The 20,729-nt window shown below is 53.7% G+C and overlaps 1 protein-coding gene across 1 annotated transcript; it reads right to left on the minus strand.

Annotated features, from left to right (window-relative positions):
- Positions 1-688: 688 nt before the first annotated feature.
- Positions 689-19,978, minus strand: RAB8A (RAB8A, member RAS oncogene family). The gene is made up of 8 exons (XM_037141919.2): positions 19,522-19,978; positions 14,786-14,846; positions 12,880-12,940; positions 9,244-9,321; positions 7,762-7,851; positions 7,117-7,182; positions 5,613-5,663; positions 689-2,003 (listed from the first exon to the last, which is right to left on the minus strand). The coding sequence occupies exons 1-8, from the start codon at positions 19,643-19,645 to the stop codon at positions 1,911-1,913; spliced, it is 624 nt and encodes a 207-aa protein (XP_036997814.1). The 5' UTR covers positions 19,646-19,978; the 3' UTR covers positions 689-1,910.
- Positions 19,979-20,729: the final 751 nt, after the last annotated feature.

Genomic DNA, 20,729 nt, shown 5'->3' on the forward strand with positions numbered 1-20,729 from the left:
TTTCCCTTTGTGTCCTTTGGCTGTAGTACATTAGCTATGTGCTGAGTCCCAGTGAACCACTGACCTGGGGGTGGTCCTGGGGACCCCAACAGAAGGAACCCACTGGGGCCAGTCTAGAGAAGAGGCAGGAGATGGCCCAGCCATGTGTCAGAAGCCAGAGGTCACAGGACCTCAGGGGTGGGGGAAGGCAGTGCTCCCGTGAGGTGAGAAAGGGGTCTCAGAGTTGAGCATGCGACATGGCAAATGGGATCCAACAGAGACCAAGATGAGAGAATTTGCTGGCATCGTGGGGCCAAGCCCTGACCGAGCAGACTCTGCACGGGACGTGGTACGCCCAATGTTGCTGAGAGCAGGGTCCCATTCTCCTGAGGGGTGGAGGCAGGGCTAGGTAACTTGATTTTTCGAGTCAGTCTCTTGATAATGGTGTCGTCTCCTCAGAGCCTGGGGTACTCGCCACACACTTCTACTGTGACCCTGTCCAAACCTGAGGCCCCGGCTGGCCTGGGCTATTTTAAATAACAGGCACTCTGCGAACTTGCTACCCCACGCCTGGCCTATGTGTCTACCTGCTGGTTAACTGTGGACATAAAAACCCGTGACCTTTAAAATTAATTTTAATTGTTATCCTTAGTGCGTTTATTGATGTAAACAGAGCATGTTAAGAGATTCCAGGGAACAGCAGACTATGGCTGGTACATTGGTTTTTAATTCAAAAAAGAAATTATGATGCCAACAATTTAGGTGGACAGCAGCTTAGGCTGGGGTCAGGGTAAGAAAAAGAAATATAAGGACTCCCCAGTGACACCCCTCAGACCTGATCTCAATTGTGTACTCTCCATGGGAAGGCAGAGCTGTCAACACAGAACCAATGACAGCAGTTGAAAACCAGCCCAGACAGTTCTGTGCTCAGTCTGTGGCCAGAGATGCTTCATGCTCTTGGCCACATCCAGACACAGGAGCACATGCGTCCCTGGTTGCCTGGATCTGCTGCTGGAATTCAAAGGCGGAATCCCCTCATGGCACTACAGATCTGAAAAAATAAAAATCTCAGCTAGAAAGAACATGTGATTTGGAGACTGAGGGAGGACAAAGAGAAGTGGGAGCTGTTGGTGGCTGCCACGCGGGCCCCTGACTGTGGGTAGATGGCGTGTGGTTGCGCTTCTAGGGTCACCTGTGGGATGCCCAGTGTCTCCTTGGTGATCAGATGGGGACTGCCGAGAGGCCTGCTGACCGTGCCCGAGGCCTGGGGGACCGCAGACAGAGGCCTGGCTGGGCACAGGGAAGGCCCCTCCACGCCTCTTTCCTTCCGAATGCTTTACACAGGATTTCCTTAATTTGTGCTTCCCTTTGGTTTGAGACTCAAAAAGAGGGCGGGAGGAAAAGGAAACATAACAGTGTTTGTCACTTGTCCACTACAGAGGAAGGCGACTGGGTGTCAGATGTGCTGGCGGGCGCTCCCTGGGCCTGGTGGGGGATGCCTTGCTGAGGGGGTGCGGTGCAGCACTCCTGGGACCATCGCTGGCCTTCGGGGACCTCGCTTCTGCAGTGGGAGAGGTGGACAGGCTCTGTGGTGGGACTCTAGTTATGTCACGCCCCGGAGACGGACACCCACCATGCTGGTTATCGCTGACGGTCACGTTGTCTCCATCTTTCTCTCCAGATACACAATGTGTGGGCCAGTGTGGCGGACGTCACAGGAAAAATAGCAAATTCTTAAATTATTCCATCTCCAAAGTTGAAAAAGGTCGAATAGTTACTAAAATAAACAATTTCTCATTTGTGTTCTGGTGGCCCTGGGCCCGGTGGCCGCAACAGGGGCATTGGAGGGGGAGGCCCCAGCTGAGTGAGGGCTCACTCAGGGCAGGCACAGTCAGCTCGGCCGAGCGAGGCTCGGAGTAAGGCGGCGTTCCTCACAGAAGAACACATCGGAAAAAGCTGGTCTTCTTCTGCTGGTCCGGTGTGATTTTGACTCCCTGGTTGCTCCCCTGGGGGCTGTTGCCTTCCTGAAATCACAAGGGGTTTTATGAGGTTATGGCTCAGCATTAGCGCCGTGCCTTGTAACCAACCAACCACCTGCCAAGTCCACCTGTCCCCTCCCACTCATCATCCACCCCCCTTCCAACCACTCATCTATCCATTTTGTTTCCTCCTTCCCCTTCAAACTAACCACCGTCTATTCCCTTCCTTCTATCCATCCATTTGCTTCCTATCAACTCTACCTCTGTCCATTTCCTTCCACCCATCTATCCATCCAGCCACCCCTTCCTATCATCCATCTACCCTACTGTCGCATCCAAATGACAATTCATCCTCTTCACAAACCTACCACACCAACCTTTCCAACCTATCCATCTTCGAATTACTCATTCACCCATTACCCACAATGCCTTACCATTTCTTCACCCATCTCGTTCTTTCCCTTATGTCCTTCTCTCTATTCACCCTCACTTCCCTCCTTCTACCCCTACCAGTGAGACAGCCAAGGGGAGGCAGATTCTGTCCCTTGGAATTTGGGGGTGCTGGGCACTGAATGCAAGGTGCCAATACCACTCACACCTAGACGGTCTCTGTGTCTCTGTGCTAAGGCTCTGGCCTACCACGTCTCCCCCAGTCCACCTCCCATTCTGCTGCGGGTGAAAGCAGAAATCCTAACTCTGTCCACTCAAGCCTTGCTGAAAACACACCAGTGCCCCTGTTATCAGAGACACTGCCCAAATCTGTCACCCTGCATTCTAGGCCTCTGGGATCTGGCCCCTGTGAACTCTGGGAACGGAAACCCTATTTTCTCCATGTCACTCTGTTTGGAAAGGTCCGGCCCCCTTCTCTTTGACTAATTCTTTGCCATCTTTCAACTCAGGCAAAACCTGAATTTACTTAACAGTAACTCTTGAATGCCTGTGCTGTGTCAGGCACTCTTGTGGGCACTGGGCTCCCACGGGCAAACAAGAGCCCCCTGCCTTGGGAAGCTCCCACTGTGTGGGGGAGACGGAAATTATGCAGGAAAACAAGAAAGTGATTTTCCACCATGGTGAGGAATGAGAAAGGCAGGGCAAGGGGTGGGGGCATGCTCTGTTGAAGATGGCAATGACCTTGCAGAGTGAGGAGGTGACACCTGGGACAGTTCACATGTATGGTCAGCAAAATAGCGGCCCCCAAAGATGTCTGCATTCTGATCCCTGGACCCTGTGGGTATGACACCTGACAGGACAAGAGGGACTTTGCAGATATAACTAAGGTGAAAAGGGGAGAGCAAGCTGGATCATCCAAGTGAGCCTCTGTAATCCCGTGAATGCTCAAACACAGAGGGACCTCAGCTGTGGTCCAAGAAAGAGGTGATAAAGAAAGCAGGGCCAGAGAGACGCTGGGTGGCTGGCTCTGAAGGTGGAGGAAGTGGTTCTAAGGCTGGGGGTGCAATGCCCTGTCGAAGCTGCCAGGCAAGGAAACGGCTTCTCCCCTGGAGCCCCCGGAGATGCATTCAGCCCTGCTGACATTCCAATCTGAGCCCACTGAGACCCATTGCAGACGCCTGACCTGTAGGACATGTAGATAAGGAATGTGTGTGGTGTGAGCTTCGAAGTCTGTTATGGGAATTTGTTATGGCAGCCCTAGGAAACTAATAATGGGGGCGTACTCCAGGTAGAGGGGAAGGAAAGCCCAAATAAACATGGGTGCTCCAAGAACAAGAAAAGGGCCCTGGCTGGTGTAGCTCAGTGGACTGAGCATGGGCTGTGAACCAAAGGGTTGCCGGTTCAATTCCCCAATCAGGACACATACCTGGGTTGTGGGCCAAGTTCCCAACAGAGGATGTATAAGAGGCAACCATACACTGATATTTCTCCCTCTTTCTTTTTCCCTTCCCCTCTCTCTAAAAATAAACAAATAAAACCTTAAAAAAATAAAGCTGACATCCCATCCTTAAAAAAAAAAAAAAGGAACAAGAAAAGGCCAGCATGGCTGGCACACAGGGGGCACCAGGGAAACCGGAGGGTGACCGAGTGGCAGCAGCCAGAGCATGAGGCCCGGCCTGGCGCAGTGTGTGGCGTCTGCTCTCAGGGCAGTGAGCAGCACCGGGTCGGGCAGAGGGGCAGAATGCCAGGGCTCTGGGAGTGGGGTGCGCACCAGCAGAGCCCGGCTTTCTGTGACACTTTCGAGAGGAAGACGTGGGTGGGCAGGGCTGGCTGTATGAGCAATGAAAAAGATAAACATGAACTTGCAACTGGTAGATAAACAAGTCCTGGGGAATCTAATGAGCAGCACTGTAATTAGAGTCAACAATACTGTATTTTAAACTTCAGAGTTGTTAAGAAACTAGACCTTAATTGTTCTCAACACAAAAAGGAAATAATAATTATGTGATGTGATAGAGGTGTAAGCTAACACTACCGGGATAATCACTATACAGTAAAGTATCAAGCTAACATTGTATACCTCACATTTACACAATGTTGTACATTAGGCATAAGACAGATATAAAAGGGTATGAGGCTGCAATGCTACATATAAACACAAAGGTGGCAGGAAATCGACAGAAATTTAACTGTCGGTGACTGGCAATCCATTCAGAGAAGTCGCAGGGACCACATGCCCTAGCAGGACGTGGCACGTTCCGGAGGTCATCAACAGGCCAGCACCAGGGGCCTGGGCAGTGCCACTGTGACACTGAGCCCCGCCACCAGTGGGCAGAAGTGAGTCAGAAGGATCGTTAAGAAGCAAAACTGTACCACTGTACTCAAAGGAAAAGAAAATCACAGTTGTGAAGAAACTCTCTGTAAGAAGAGTACATTGCTTTATGTGGACTGTTTCTCCGTTTTGGCCAGAGCTGCTATTTAATCCACCTTGTGCCTTAAGATTCAACTCATGGTATCTGAGAGTTATGAAAGTACATCTGTTTTAAATCGGGTGGGACCTACTTGAATGGCATTTCATGTTGTACGAGTATGTGCTGTGCACTCTTGAGTGACGAGACCTAAATCAGCCACCAGGAGAGTGCTGTGGACCAGCAGCACCTGGCAGGGAAAGAGCAGCCACTGGGACAAGGCTCCCACGCAACCCTCACGGCAGCACTGAGGCACCGAACACAGCCGACGTGACCGTGCCAGCCCTGATTATGCCGACTGTTAAGAACTAGGAAATGCTCATGGGGTGAGCAAAAAAGCCAGAAATAAAGGGAAGGGTAATAGAAAGTATTCAGACAGGACTTCCTGGAGGTCTCAGAGCCCTGGGACCCTCTAAAGTTCATAGATCATCACAACCTGAAGAATCTGAGGCTGGTTGGGGGATAAAGGCTATCAATCTATCAGACTCGTCAGGATGGGTAGATGGAAAAGGCCATGTGTCCCCTGCTAGCCAGTGCACTCAGCAGGAAGGGCCTTGCCTGCCTGGACAAAGCCTGGAGCTGAGCAGCTCTGGGCCCCAGAGGAAGAACACGGTGCATGGAAGGTGCATGGAAGGTCTGGGAGCCGGTGCTCTGGCCACACCTGTTGCCTCATCCCCCTTCCCAGCCACGCCCTACTGGGCCCTGCTGAAACGCTGGAGCTGCCTGGGGCTGAGTCACACCACTGAGCCAGGCTCCAATAGGGAACCATTCAGGGATCAAAAGGACACAAACTCACCAATTTTTTGTCCATTTTTGCTTTGATGTCTCTGGCGAGAGTGAAGAATGCCTGTGGAATAAGCAGGTTGTTAAAGTCCCACTGGCAGGAAGCAGATGGGAGCTTGCTGGTTCCGGGGCACCACTACGGAGTGAGTGTGGTGGGACAGTGGGGCGGCTGTCACAGCTGCCAAGACCACCACCTCTACTGAGCCAATGACCCTGGGAGGTGGATCCCCCTTGATAGGCCAGGAAGGAAACCGAGGCTCGGAGGGACTGAGTGACTGGTCCCAAGGTGTCCAGAGGTTAACTGGTCGATCTGGGAGGATCCTGCAGGAGGACCTGCCCTTGACTCCTGTGTCCTGCCTGCCTGCTCTGCTGCGTCTCTGATGGTCAGGGACAAAGCAGAGAGGAAGTCAAACAGCTCTTTGGCCAGCAAGCTTCATTTTGGGTCCTTGCCTGACAAGAGGCTTGGAAGGGCTGGGATGGAGCGAAAGGGTGTCTTCCAGGGATTGGCGAAGGCTCAGGCTGGCTGCTGCCTCTGCTGTAGCCTCCTAACCCCTTCTCCCTTCCCTCATCTGTTCTGTTGATGAACACTTATAAGCCACAGTCTAGCCCCTGGGCCTCAGACAGAGAAGACTTGGCCTCAGTACCTGCACTTGAGGGGCTCCTGCTTTGGTGGGAGGGGTGAAACCTCAGCAAACACCTGTGACATGGAAGTTCTGTCGTGGAAGAAGGGATTAGGGGTGCTGGGGATCCAAAGGGCCTAAAGGTCTGGGGAAGACAGAGGCTTCCTTGGAGAAGGGTCACTTGGGCCAGGCCCTGATGGAAAAGGGGGTGCGAGGTAAGGGACCATGAGTGAAGGCTGGCAGTTGGCCTGGGATTGAGATGGTGCAGTGGGCAAGACCTGACATGTGGGCTGCACACATGGCTGGGGGCTGCTAGAGAGGGCCTTCCAGGCTGGGCGTGGGGGGGCTGAGGTTGGGAGTGATGCAGATGATCCATTTTCAAAAGATCACCAGGGTGGTGAGACCAAGGGGAAGGCAGGTCAACTGTGAGGCTGGCATTGTCTGTGGAGAGGAGAGGATGGCCTGGGCCAAGGTTTGGCCAGGGCTCCATACTCCACCTGGGCTTGTGACTGGGACCTGTCTGTGTGAGTGGCATAGCCCAGAGCATCTACTCGAAACTGGGCCTGGGTACCAGCCAGCTGGGACTCTCTGAGCCTCAGCTTCACTATTTGCAAAGCCCTGTCTGCTTCTCAGGGTTCCCAAGAGCCAGTGAGATAATGTCCTAGGTTCTGATGTCAGGTGGGGCCTGCACCTGCTGACATCAGAACACGTGGGAAGTGGGGGCAGGAGTAATAGTCCAGGGTTGGCTGGGCACATCAAGGGGCCTGGCACATGGCCCTGCCCAGGAAGTGACTCTTAAGACAGATGGCCAACACAGTAGCCCACAGTCTATAGCCAGACTCCCTGAAGGTTGTAGCTTGACCCTCAGCTTCAAGGGGCTGGTGCTGTGGGACTCACGTTCTCCACGTTGATGTTGGCTTTTGCACTGGTCTCCATGAACTTGATGCCATAGTCCAGGGCCAGCTGTGAGGGAGACATGTATACACACATACACGTCAGCCACCAGGTGCCCCTGACCCCCAGGAAGCACCCTAAGCGGGGAACAGCAATGGGGGGATGAGCTGGGGGCTGTGGGTTTGTTCCCTGGAGTCACCAGTGGACAGCAGGTGGTGACTACCCCTGGCAGGAGAGCAGAGGAGGCCTGGCTCAAACCATGGCTCCACCCTCTGCTCCCTGTGGCCTCAACGGGTCCCCATGAGACACCGTGTAGGAACATGCATCGCACAGCCTAGAAGCCCTCACTGCTCCCAGTCTTAGCCTCAAGCCTAGCTGAGTGTGTGCTCTCTACACTCTCCATGGCATGGGCCCCAACGGGCTGACCAACTCATCCCCTTTTGCCTGGCAAAGTCCTGTGTCCTGGACTCCAACCCCCAATCTTAGACAAGAGAAGATGGTAGGCCACCTTATGCTCATGAATATTTTAAGTTTAGCAAACAACTGGGGAGTCTTGTGCTGGAATCCATGCAGGGCACCCCCAAATCCCAAGGTCCGTCTGCCCTGTGGTGCCTGGCAGTGCAATGCCCAAGCAGCCACCATACACACCTTCTCTCCCCGTTCCTTAGACACTTGTCTCTTCTCGTTGACGTCACACTTGTTCCCAAGTATCATCTTTTCAACATCTGCAGAGGCATGCTGGGGGAGAGACAGGCAGAGGAGGTGAGAGGTGCTGTCAGACTGGCTCACAGACCAACTGGTGGCCTGACCCCCGAAACAGAGTGGTGGGGTCGGGACTTTGAGGCACACTCTTGCGCAGATGACAAGCTGAAACTCAGAGAGGCCGACTGGCCTGTCACCCAGCCAATGCCAGGGCCAAGCAGAGGGTTCTGGCTGCTTCTCTGACCATGGTTGCTGAGGGAGACCTCTCTATGGACTCCATCAGCCAGGCTCCCGTGTCTGTCCCTGGGTTTCGATGGGGTCTCCAGGAGGTACCGCCACTCACCACCCTCTCCTCCCAGGCTCCTCTGCTGGGAGCCCCAGCTGCTGTTCTGGGAGCTTCTGCCTTGCTCCAGCTCACCCTCTTTGGGCTCTGGAACTGGGCCATGCCTGGGGTGGTGCAGCCGTGGGTGCTTTGCCATCACTTGGCACTCCCTTAAGTCTGACCTCACACCTAAAAATGGCACCTCTGTCCCATTTCCCACCCCTTCCTCAACCCAGTGGCCCTGGCTTCCCAAAGGCCTGAGGCACTGGAAAGGACCCTATTCTTGCTGCAGCTCAGACCTGATCTCACTCAAATGCCCAACACAACTCCCTGCCTAACGTCCTGCCAACTGGAAGGCCCTCTCGCCAGTGGGAGCTTCCACAGAGACCACCAGGAGTGTGGTCAGCTCTTCCTTCTCAGCCAGGCACCGCCACTGACGGCAGACTCGAGCTGATGGGAAGGAGGCCCAGTGCAACTGCTTGTCACCGCAGGGCCAGCAGTGAGTGACCTTCTGCTGTGGCTGTCCTGGAGGGGAAAGTCCTCTGGCCATACCTCAGGCCTACGCCCCACCTGGTGAGTCATCAAAAGCTGCCAGCACCTTTGCCCAAGGCTTTGGAGATAAACTCTTTGGGGAGCAGGAAGGAGACAATACTGGCTTTGGGACACAGAGCTGGGGCTGGCCTGAGCATGGGCAGCTCACACCAGCTCACACCCACCCTGCTGTGGCTCAAAGTACACCTGATACAGCTTCTTTCCACACCCTCCAAAGACAAGGGAACACCAATTCTAGAACCTTCATTTTCTAGAAAGCACCAAATGCTCACAGTGACTAAGAGCTCGGGTACGGTACTCCTTTTATGATGAAGACTCCACCACACCAAACAGCCCAGGTGGGGAGATGGGCTCTCAAGGCACTGTGACCAGGCCTAGGCCAGCATGGTCTCCAGGGCCAACTGCCTGGGCTCTAGTTCCCGCTCTGGACAAGTTCCTTGTGGGTGTCTCTGTGCCTCAGTAACCCCATCTGTAAACCAGGGGGCTCCAGGCTGAGAATCAAGGAAAGGGCCGGTGGGAAGTTTCCATTTGTGGATGGGCCCCTCAAGCCTTACCTCTTCAATGTTCCGAATCCAGTTCCGGATGTTGTCAAAGGACTTCTCATTGGTGATGTCGTAGACCAGCATGATGCCCTGGGGGGAGGGGCAGACAGAGGGACGCTCTGCACAAGCTGCGAGCTGAGGGGACAGCCCGCAAAGGGGGTGGTGCAGCAGGGACCTTGACATGACACCCTTCCCCACAACTCCCTCCTCTTCCTCTGCTAGGCTCCAGAACCAAGCCCATCCCTGGTCTCCCAGGCTCTAGTCCTGCCCCCTCCGTCACCAAGGTGACCCTTTACCCCACAGACCAGACCCCGCCAATCCTATGCTCAAAACCTTGCTGACTCCTCACTGCAGGCAGGGTAGGATGTCCGGCAGCACCCCACACTATACAGTGCTCCATGGCCCGGGCACTCTGGGCCTGCTCCCACATGCCAAGCCGCCACTGAACTTGTCTTCCTCCACACCCTCACTCTTCCCCCCGTCCTAGCCCGATTCACCCTCCGTGTTCAGTCAGTGTTGCTTTCTCTGGGCACCCCACACTGCCCTGTATCTGGCACCTCCTACGGGCCAGGCATTGCAGAGAGGCCCCCCTGAAGCCTCACAGGCCTGGGTCAGGTGGTCCCAACATTCCCACTCTGCAGATAGGGAACCCGAGGATGTGGGGTAACAGGGCTAGGTCCCTGTCTCTGGTCCCACAAGAGTAAAGGGCACAACTGGGATCTGACCCCTGGGTGGCCCGATCCTGACTCCCTTATGCCTTCCAGCAACCCCACCAGAGTGGGGGCTGCAAGTGCAGGGCCAGCAGCACTGAGGCCTGGTGGTTCCATAACCAGTGTGTGGGGCCTGGGTGCAGGCCATGGGTCCCCAAAGAGCAGTAGAGTGACCCTGCCTACACCTGAGCCTCTGATCTCACCAGCACAGCAAGGGGCAAATGGCCCCGTTTTTTAGGGGGGAAACTAAGGTACAGAGAGAAATGACCTTCAAGATTCAAGAACAAGTGGGGCTAACCCTGAGGCAGCTGATGACACCAGCTCCTATGAGGAACCTCTCTGGGTCCTCAGAACCAAGCAACACTAAGGGCCACCTTTGGTTGGTCCCCATGTGGCCCTGAACATCCTGAGGGTGCCCATGGCAGTGCCCCTGTGCAGCTCCACACCCAGCCTCCAAGCCAAACAGCTTAAGCTCTCCTACCCAGGTCCCACTTGCCCCACTCCCTCACACTACCCACTTCCAAGGCTCAGTTCTGCATCTACAACCTCCGGAGTGGGCAAGATGCTGTCTCTGAGGCCACCTGAATTTGCAGCAGAAGAACTCGAGCTGTGCGCACTGGATGGAGAACCTCCGGGGCAAGGGTGTGTGACAACACCACAGAGGGCAGAAAAGCCATAGCAATTCCAAACCCCCACTGTGACCTCAGGGATACGCAGAACATCCAGCCACAGCCCCTCAAAAACACCATCCAGGGCCCTCGTTCAGGTCTCCTGGGGGACTGAATGGAGACCACTGCCGGGAGGCCTCAGAGGTTTCAGTGGACTTGGTGTCTGCCTCGCCCCGGCCAAGGCCAGCATGAGCTGTCCCCCATGGAACACACGGGGACAGACTCTGTGAGTTGAGCATAGTAGGGGGTCTCTGCCCAGCAGCTGTACTCCGGCCACCAGGGGCAATAATGCCACAGGGCTAAGAGGCCTTTTCACCCCTTCGCCCAGGGACTGGCCGCTGTGATAGCTGAGAGGCCTCACTGCCACTACTAAGTTGGCACTACTTACTCAGATTCCCAGGTCCTGGATTTCTACCTATAGGTCAGGGGGCAAGGGGTGAAGAGGGCAGTGGATAGAGCTCTCTATCAGAAAACAGAAGTACCTGGAAAACATGGTGTCACCCCATTCCAGGCCCCCCGAAACTCCCCTTGGGGCACCCGATGACCATTTTCTTGGCCCCTGTCTGCTCAGAGCTTCCCATAGCTGTTTGTGAGCTCAAAATGGGACACCAGACAGCCAATGCACCCATTTTTGAGACTTCATGGTCTAGTACCACACAGACAGAGAGCAAGTTGGGGCAGTGATGGTGGCAATTGTTCTCTGCACTGTCCTGTGAGGTCACTGCTGGCCATACAGTACTGGGGCACCCGTGGTGTGGCCAGTGAGACTGTGGAGCTGGATCTCCTATTTTAACAAACTTGAATTCAAACAGCCACGCGTGGCTAGTGGCTTCTGTACAGGTTAGTGCAGGTCTAGGAGGGTCACGAGAGGCCCTTAGGGCTGGACAGAGTTTTCTTACAGATGGCCCAGTCCAACCTGGTCAGGGGTGGGCTGAAGGTGTGGGCTGAAGGTGTGGGCAAGGGAGACAGCCTGCCAGGACTGGCCCAGCCACGTGCTCGCTGCATGACTCAAGCAGGACACGCAATGGCACCAAGCCGCAGCTTCCCCACCTGTGTAATGGGGACAGCAGTGGCACCCACACTTGAAGGAGTCAGGGAATTATGGCTGAACTCAGCCCGCTGCCAGGCACAGGAAAGGGCTTTGTGAAGGGGAAGGGTGGGGGTGCTCTTTCAGCCTAGAGAAGGACAGAGCCCTACCTGAGGCCACACCGCAGAAGCTCCCCCAGGACCCCAGTGCCCTGAGGTCCCTGCCTCACCAGAGTACAACAAGGTGAGGGGAAAATTAGGAAATTAATTTTAATGAGGATAGCTAAGGTTGCAATCCTTGTGCTTGAGTCTCTCCTGTTTCAGATGCTGTGTGGGACACTCTAAATACTTAATGCCTCCATTCACCTCTGCAGTCTGCAGCGTTTCCCGGGCTCCCCCGCATACTCGGCACAGTCCCGGGCACAGGGTATTTGGCAGTTTCAGAGACCCGGCTCTCCCCTCATGGAGCTTACAGCCCAATGAAGGACACCAGAGTCTCTGAAGTTAAATGACAGGGTACACCACGGAAAGGGCATGGAAATGGGCAGATGGCCATCTATCCTCCCTGCTGCCTGGGACATAGTCCTGTTCTCATTCCTCTTTGCAAGTAAGGAAATGGAGCTCAGAGGGTGACCCAGGGCGCTGAGCCGGGTCCTGGGATCTACATCCGTTCCCTCTGGTTCAAGTGACCTGCTCTGTACGTGCCTCACGTATCCATGACCTGCTCAGAGCCCTCATGAGTAGGACTCCGGCTCCTTCGGTTCAAGCCTGGCCTGGAGAAGGCCCTCAGTAAACAAACTTGAGGGATGATGAGCCAGTCTTCTAATCACGTCACCCCACACTGGGCCCAGGCTATGAATGTAACGGCCAACGGCCCAGAGCAAGCCAGGTTTTGGACCATCTTCAAGTTTCCGGTAGCAAATTCCACAGACTGATGTGGGCCAAGTGAACACTCCTAAATGTTGGGGCTTGCCATCTCTGATTTCGCTGACCTCACCTGGGAGAACCGGCTTCCTGCGGCTTCCTGTGTCTTACTTCCTTCCCAAAGAATTAGGTTTCTTAACACCCTGATTGTCTCTGAAGCAAAAAGCACATGGGGGAGGGGCACACAGCCACTTCCTAAAACTAACCCGGGACCAAGGACCACGAGGAGCAAAGCATGGGGCTCCTCAGAAACGGCCAGGTTTTGGTATCCAAGCAGTGACTTTCACCTTGACTTAAAAACAATAAACACTAACCCATACCATTGCGCCCCTGTAGTAGGCCGTTGTGATCGTCCGAAACCGTTCCTGGCCAGCTGTGTCCCTAAAGACAAGAAGGGATATCAGTGATGCTGTCACAGTGGGAACAAAGGGCATTTACCAGGGATGGACGCCTGGCTTTCTCACGGGTCAACTGATTCACTGTCCCGCCATGGGCAGCACCCCCCTATTCTTCTTACAGAGCAGGCAACTGTGGCTTAGATGGGTTAAGAACCTGCTGATGTCTCTTGGTGAGGTGGGGGAGGCGGTGGGGAGACAGCAGAGCCACCTCTCCTGCACCTGTTTTCTGGGGATTCACCCCAGAGTTTCTAGGTCACAGAAGAGCTACGGCTGGACATTATCTGTGAAAATCTGGGACCACAACTCTGAAAGGGGCTAGTCATGTGGCATGGAAAGCCAGCCTTCACTGGTGGGCTGAACCAGGTGACCTCAGTGGGGACACAGGAAGCACTTCTACACCACCTCAGTGGAGGCCTCGGAGAAAGTCTTTTCTCATCAGAATGGAGGAGATACCTGGGTAAGACAGGCCTGTGCCCAGCTCAGCTCCTGGCAGAAAGGGTATTCAGTGCTTGGCTTAAAGGCTGATTTACAGATCGGTGGAAGAGCCAGGACAATCTTTTGTCTCTGGGCCCAAGGATGCTTCTGTGACTCCCAGCACCCCGGGAGGGCTCTGCAGGCCTAGACTCAGCCTCCTGTGGAGCTGACTTTCTGATGCCAACAGCAGGCAACATTTGTGGTTAATCATTTTGTTTTCAACCATGGCCTTGTCTAGAAGTTTTAAGAAACTCACTAACTCTATTGAGATTGCTAAGAACAGAAACAAGGTGGTCAGAGGACAGGAGAGCGAAACTCTGCTCGTTGGCACTATGTCACTTGGGCCCCAAGGCTGCTGGGGAGCACAGTTCTAAGCAGAGGAAACTTGCAGGGCTTGCAACTGACAAGGCGGCTAGAGCTGACAGGCATGGAAACTGGGCCCTCACATTAGGCCTCATCCGGATTTGGGTTCTGAAATCAAACTCAAAGGTGACCACCACTGAAGTCCAGGGGGTCTGTGGAATGAGCTGGGGTGATTCTCATTCCCTCGGGTTTGAGGATGAGGGGGATCAAGCTGAGGCCAGAAGGGGGAGCGGCTTTACAGTCCATCTCATGACACTCACTCCCTCCCACCTACCCATAGGCACTCTCCTGGACTGAACGGATGGTGCCACCCTATAAAAAAATGACTTAATTTTGCTCAGGGCTCATGCTTCCCTGCAAGTGATGTGGCCACAAGGGTTCCCTTCACCTGACGTTAGCCTGAGCTCCCAGAGTATGGGCTGCAGACTAGCGTCCGTGCCAGGGGCTCACACTTCTCTAATTTTATGCAGCAAAGAAGTCAGGTCCAGGTGAGTGGAATGGAAACGAGTCTCACCATTGGGCCACGTCTCAGCTTATTTTTGGTTCTCAGCTTATTTCGGGATTTCAGATCTGCATATTAGGAAGTGAGGCCTGGGCTGCCCCAGGAGAGAGAAAGAGGAAGTGGCACAGGCCTTCCTCAGCGAGTCAACAGGCTCAGAAGGAAATGCTGGTTGGGGCATCTCGCCCTCCTGGCAGCATCCAGCACTGCTGAGCACAGAGGGCTCTCCCCAAATTCAATGGGAGTAGTCCACTCCGAAACCCAGGCTGTGCCCACACTGAAACGCTGAGCTAATAGGCCTTGTAGCCATGTCCCCAGACGGTGATGACACAGACGCTGGGTCCTAGCAGCCAGCAGAGCACAGTTCGTGAGGCTTCTGAAGGAAGTGTCTAGGCCAGACACAGAGAGACGGAGGCTGTGCCAACAGGGAGTGGGAGGGGATACCAGGAGCTTTGCTTGTAGTGTTTTCTGGGTAAAGGCAATGACTCTTACCATATCTGTAGTTTAATTCTCTTGCCATCGAGCTCTATGGTCCTAATTTTAAAGTCAATTCCTGAAAGAAAAAAGGAAAAAAGGCACATCACTGTCAGCCCATTTCCCAGGCTGCGTCTGAGGTGGGTGCTGCCAGCCTGCCAGGGAACAGCCAGCACTGGGCGGGATCATGAACTCCTCTCAACAAATCGGGAGGCGCCTGGAGAACTCTCTCCTCTCAGGGAAGGGGCCGCTGAGGTTCAGAGGGTGGACAGGAGTCGTCCAGAGTGAATCCAGCAGCTGGCAGGGCTGGAAGGGCAAAGCTAGGTAGCTCAGATGCCAAAGCCTTGCTTTCTTCCTCCCCCAACAGGCGGCCTCAAGAAGTGGGCCCTGGAAAGCCTTTGTAGGCCAGACACCCACCCTTCCCACCACCCCACCCTGGGCCCTCCACGCACTCGGGGCAATGGGCCCCAAGATGCTGCCGATACAAGCAGGCATCGAGCTTTTGCACATACTGTTCCTGCTCTGGGGGGGTCCCCACCCTGCCCACCTATCAGCCTGGCAAACTTTTCTCTACTTTGAGAGCCACTTTAAGATCACCTCCCAAGAAGTTTTCCTGACTCTGTCCTCTCCTGTCCCTCCTGTCCCTCTCCCCATGACCAGGGCTACCTTTCAGCCTCCTCCGCTGCTCTCCAGGCTCCTGCCATTGCTCCCTCAGTCCCTTCCCCAGCTTCTGAAAACACAAACTCAACCACATCACAAAACTAACCTCTGCTCCAAACTTCCCAGTGGGTTTGCCAATAAATAAGTGGATAAACGAAATGTGGTCCATCCACCCAGTAGAATATTACTTGGCCATGAAAAGAGATTAGCAGGTGCCAGGGCTGTGAGGGGAATGAGGAGACAGGGCTCCAGGAGTTGGAGGGTAGGGTGGTGGTATGAGTAAGTTTTGTTTTTTTTTTTTAAGATTTCATTTATTTATCTTTAGAGGGGAAAGAGAGAGGTAGAGAAACATCAATGTATGGTTGCCTCTAGTGCATCCCCTGCTGGGAACTGGCCTGCAGGGGACTGGCCTGCAACCCAGGCACATGCCCTGACTGGTAATTGAACCGCGATCCTCTGGTTCACAGACCTGTGCTCAATCCACTGAGCTACACCAGCCAGGGCGGTTTGGGGTTTCTTTTTGGCATTATGAATTGTCCTAGAGTCAATGGTGGTAATGGTTGCACAACTCTGCGAAACAAGTAAAAGCCACCAAATTATACACTTTAAAGGGGTGAGTTGTATGGTTTGTGAATTGTATCCCAATAAAACCATTATAAAACACCAAAACACCTTCCCAGCACTTCCCACCACGTCCTCCTCTCCAGCCACATCTTGGCCACACCGCCCACGTAGCTGATTCCTAACCATCCCAAGCATACACCGGCCTCAGTCTTTTAAGCTTACTCTTCCCTCCCTTGGAATGGTCTTTCCTTCCACGCTCACCTGGCTTTCCCCACCCCTCTTCACTCAGATCCCTGTTCAAGTTGCCTTTTCTGGGGAGCCTTCCTGACCACCCTCATTCTCTCTCCATTACCTGCTTTTCTTCTTTACTCACTTATTCCTGACATTGTGTATTTGCTTATTTGCTCTTCGAACATCAGGAACAAAACCTGCCTTTACTGAATGACCTGTGTGAAGGGAAATGGCCAAACCTAGTCGATGCCTCTGGGAGTTTGTTCTAAATCTCTGCCTGCGAAGCCCTGAGGCTCAGGCCTGACTGCCCTGAACCCTCAGAAGCCACTCTGGTGATGCTGATCACATCCCTGCACACCTCAGGATCTGTTCTGGGGACCACACAGAATATAAGCTTGTACTTGAATTGTGCCTATAAATCATAAGCTCCAGGAAGGGAGAGAGTCGAAAGTTGTATGGCCACCTGTCCAGTGACAGCGTGGCAGGGGCTGAATATGTACTTCCTAGAAGCCCAGTCTGGCACACACACCTTGACTACAGGCCTTGTGACAGTTCTGCTTCCCACAGATTCATCTGAGTCACCTCTCCAGCTGCCATACCAAGGCGGACACCTGGCATGCAGCAGGAGTCAGGGAAAGATGGCTGAATAAAAGAATTAAGAGTAATGAAATCTACTTAGTGCTGCATGGTCTACATAGCACCTTCCCCTACGCCATCTGTTTCCATGAAGAAATGAATGAACGGGGTCCTGAGGGGGTCGGGGGTGGGGCTGAGTCAGGCTGGGGAGAACCAATTCCAGTAGCCACAGGGCCAAGTTCACACACTACAATCGATGAAGCTATAAGAACAGGGTTTGGCAAAATGTAATCTAGGCTGAAAATGAAGAGCCACTTAATCCCTGATCTATAAAGAACACCCAGAGGTATACTCCGTGCCAATGGAGAATCCCTTTATGCGTTAAGTTGCATGTCAAGACTCAGTGGCCCAGTAACACCCCTTCCTAAAACACCCACTTCCCTATCACAGATGCACCAAGACTTATGGAATCAAGAAGTACCATTTAGTCCTGGCTGGAGTGACTCAGTGGATTGAGTGCCAGCCTGCAAACCAAAGGGTCACTTGTTGGATTCCCAGTCAGGACACATTCCTGGATTGCAGTCCGGGTATCCAATTGGGGGTGTGCAAGAGGCAACCACACACTGATGTTTCTCTCCTTCTCTTTCTCTCTCCCTTTCCCTCTGTCTAAAAATAAATGAGCATAATCTGTAAAAAAAAATTAAAAAGAACCACTCAATCAGCAGAGCCCCACCATCACTCTGCCCTATTCTCCTCCTGGGTTTTATTAACACATCAACTTTAATTACAAAGTGTAAACTTTACAAAGCCTAAGAATTATGAGGCTATAACTTCAAGGTCAGAGTAAACGAAACACTTTTAGAAGACACAGACTAGCAGAAAGGCAAAAACAGAGTGGAAGAGAGAGATCCTGGGTTCAGGTGCCACCTCTACCTACCTAGATAACCTTGCCCAAGTCATGGGATCTTCCACAAATGGAGGCCAGCTTCTCAAAGCCCTTAAGTGCCAGCCTGGATTTTGTGGTGAAGAATCAGAAATCAAACAAAAAACCCACTTCTGAATTGATTTTACTAGTGCTTGTGCTGAACAGGAAGTTTCTGATACTGGGAAACTGAGATCAGTTGAGAGTGACCCACTGCCTGCCAGGTGTTAACATCACTTCCTGATTGGTAGGGGCACAAGGGTTATTCCAAAGCTTGACCTTGGAGTGGAGGAGGGGAAGAATCAGAAACACCTGTGCCCTGGGCAGGAATGCTTTCACTACAGGAACCACTCTGCTTCCCTGTGACCGCCCAGGGCAGTGGAGACACCCTCCCACTCATTGAACAGTTCTGATCTTCAATCACCCAGGACACTACGCTAGGTGGAGAGCCTTCTAAACGAAGAAACAGGCTCAGAAAAAGGTGGACTGTTCAAGAGTGAACAACAGCTGGAAATCAGGCATGAAGATATCCTCTACTTTGCACCTGGCACCTAATTATTTTGTAGAGTGCAGCTCCTGAAGGACAGCAATGAACAGCTCATTGTGGGGTTCAGGTGATAACTTGATTGGGTTCAAGTTACACAGGCCTAAGGTAGAGCTTGTTCCCTAAGTTTTCTCCATTGAGAAATAATTCCTGGGCTTGGCAACTGTTCCACTTCCCCCTGCACAGCAAGGCTCCAGGTCAAAACTTTTCATGTGGGCAATAGCTGTCTCTGTGGCACGGGGAGAAGTCAGCTCCACTTCTGTGACTGTCGGAACTGAAAGGCAACAAGCCAATTCTTGTTCAACCACAAGGTGAGCTACCCTTGCAGGAAATGCTCTTCTGCAAAATGACAACTGGTGTCCTGGGCTTAGTGATAGGGAAGTCAGAGATATCTGTGGCAGCGGCTGATTTTGGTTTCTCACTGAAGCTTTTATATAGCATCTCCCCGTGGATGACAGGTCCCAGGGAAGGCAGCTGTCACTTGCCACTACTGTGACCAAGTGAGATAGAAGGCTGGGCAGGAAAGGCTCTGGACTCCCTCTCACCACTCCTCCTAGAAGAAATTCACCCATTGGGGAGAAGGGGCTTAACTCCTGTGTATTCCGATGAAAAGAGCAGAAGAGAGCTGGGTTAGAGTCATGACTCCAAGGTGGATCAGCGGTGCCAGTTTTGTGCTCAGACACACATGGATTCAAATCCCATCTCTGCCACCTGCAGACTATGACCTTGAGCAGGTCCCAACCCTCCTTGAGCCTCAATTTCCCCATCTGCGAGATGGGCTCATAACAGACCTAACACACAGGACTGGAGAGTGTGATAATGAACCTATATAGCGCCTGCCACACAGTAAATTCTTAATAAGGTCAGATGTCACTGGCCCTTTTCCACGGCTAACTCCCCATACCTCAGTTTCACTTCTGCGAGACAGAGACCCTAAAGATCAACGTCTAGAAATGCTGTGAGGACCGAACGAGATACGGGGCACCAAGTTCCCAACCCAGAACACATATTCCTTGAAGAGTGGGCTGAGAGTTGGGGCCTCAGTCTCCGCATCTGCAAAATGGGCACTTGGTCCCCCCACCCCGGCCCAGGAAGCCCCGAAAGGCGGCGGAGATCGCTGCTCTTGCCCCGCTTCGACCACCTGTACCCTCTTAGATTCCTGAGTCCGTCCGGCCCAGCGCTCCCTAAACCCTAGCCTCTCAAGGGCGCGCCCAAGCCCGGCCTCCGGCGACCCCGACCGCTCCCCGGCCCCTTTACCTATGGTGGAGATGAAAGTGGAGTTGAAGGCGTCCTCGGAGAAGCGGAACAGGACACAGGTCTTCCCCACCCCCGAGTCCCCGATCAGCAGCAGCTTGAACAGGTAATCGTAGGTCTTCGCCATATTACACTCTCTCCCCGACGGGAAGTGCGCCCAGTGCCTCGCCACTGGCCGCTGGCCCCGTCCATCAACGCCCAGTCCTCTTCCTATTGGTTTTCAGCGTGCCGCGCGTCACTGCGACTGACGCCCGCCCCCGAGCCCCGCCCGTCGCGGGGAGACGTGGGGAAGGGGCGAGCTGGGCTCGAAGCCGGAAGCGACCCAAGAGCGCCGCTCATTGGCCGACAGTCAGGACAGGGCGGGCTGCGATTGGCCAGAGGTGAAGTGTCGAGGGTCTTCAAATGAAGACCAGGGCAAGGGGCGTGGCACCCCGTGTCCCCGCTTTCTTCCCCGGACTCTAGGGAGTCCCAGCCTTGTTCCCGGAGGGAAGAAGGAACGCTCGGAGCGGCGCCAACCGCCCCACGCCCCCGCAGGTCGTGGGCGGGGTGATCTTGCGCACGCGCGACGGGGAAACCGTTAGACGCCAGCAGAGGGCGTAGGAGCGTGGGGTCTCCGGCTCCCGCCTTCGCAGCCTGCGCAGGCTCTGTAGGCGCCTAGGAGAGCGCGGGAAGGTGCCGAGGCTCGGACAGTAGGGTTTGGAGGCTTGTTCGGCCAGGAGAATCCGAAGAGGAGAGTAGCGAGGCCACCCCGAGGCGTGCTCCGGGATCTCGGCGATAGCCTCAGCACCTCTTTATAGATCCCAAGCCTTTGCCGCCTGAGCGAGCGGGGACAATTCAGGACCTCCCTCGGACTTAATTAGAGGTTGTCCAGGGTACTCTGCCTCCAGTTTTCACTCTAGAGCTTCGCCCGCCCCAATCTAGTCAGCCTTCTGGTGCTCAGCACCAGCCCAGTGGGTTAGTATACTGAGACTTCCAGGTAGTATTTAGGAACGTTGGTTCTGTGCCTGCCAGTGGTGGAAACATTAAAAAAAAAAAAAGTTTAATCCCCATCCTAACCCACTGAGGTAGAAATTACTGTTTAACAACATTTTATGGTGAGAAAACAGGCCAGAGAGGCTAAGTGACTCTCTCAAGGCCCCCAAGTGAGCAAGTTGGGTTTTGAATTCAGATTCACCAGCTTGAGGCCAAGAAGCTTCTTGATCACTAGGGTT

Source organism: Artibeus jamaicensis, unplaced genomic scaffold (assembly GCF_021234435.1).
Source record: "Artibeus jamaicensis isolate MK-2021 breed Jamaican fruit bat unplaced genomic scaffold, CSHL_Jam_final contig_477, whole genome shotgun sequence".
Classification (NCBI taxonomy): Eukaryota; Metazoa; Chordata; class Mammalia; order Chiroptera; family Phyllostomidae; genus Artibeus; species Artibeus jamaicensis.

Coding starts and splice junctions, on each gene's coding strand:
- RAB8A (XM_037141919.2), bottom strand. CDS start 19,645: ATGGCGAAGACCTACGATTACCTGTTCAAGCTGCTGCTGATCGGGGAC. Junction 14,847..19,521: donor CACTTTCATCTCCACCATAG/GTAAAGGGGCCG, acceptor TTTTTCTTTCAG/GAATTGACTTTAAAATTAGG. Junction 5,664..7,116: donor CCAACATCAACGTGGAGAAC/GTGAGTCCCACA, acceptor CTTATTCCACAG/GCATTCTTCACTCTCGCCAG.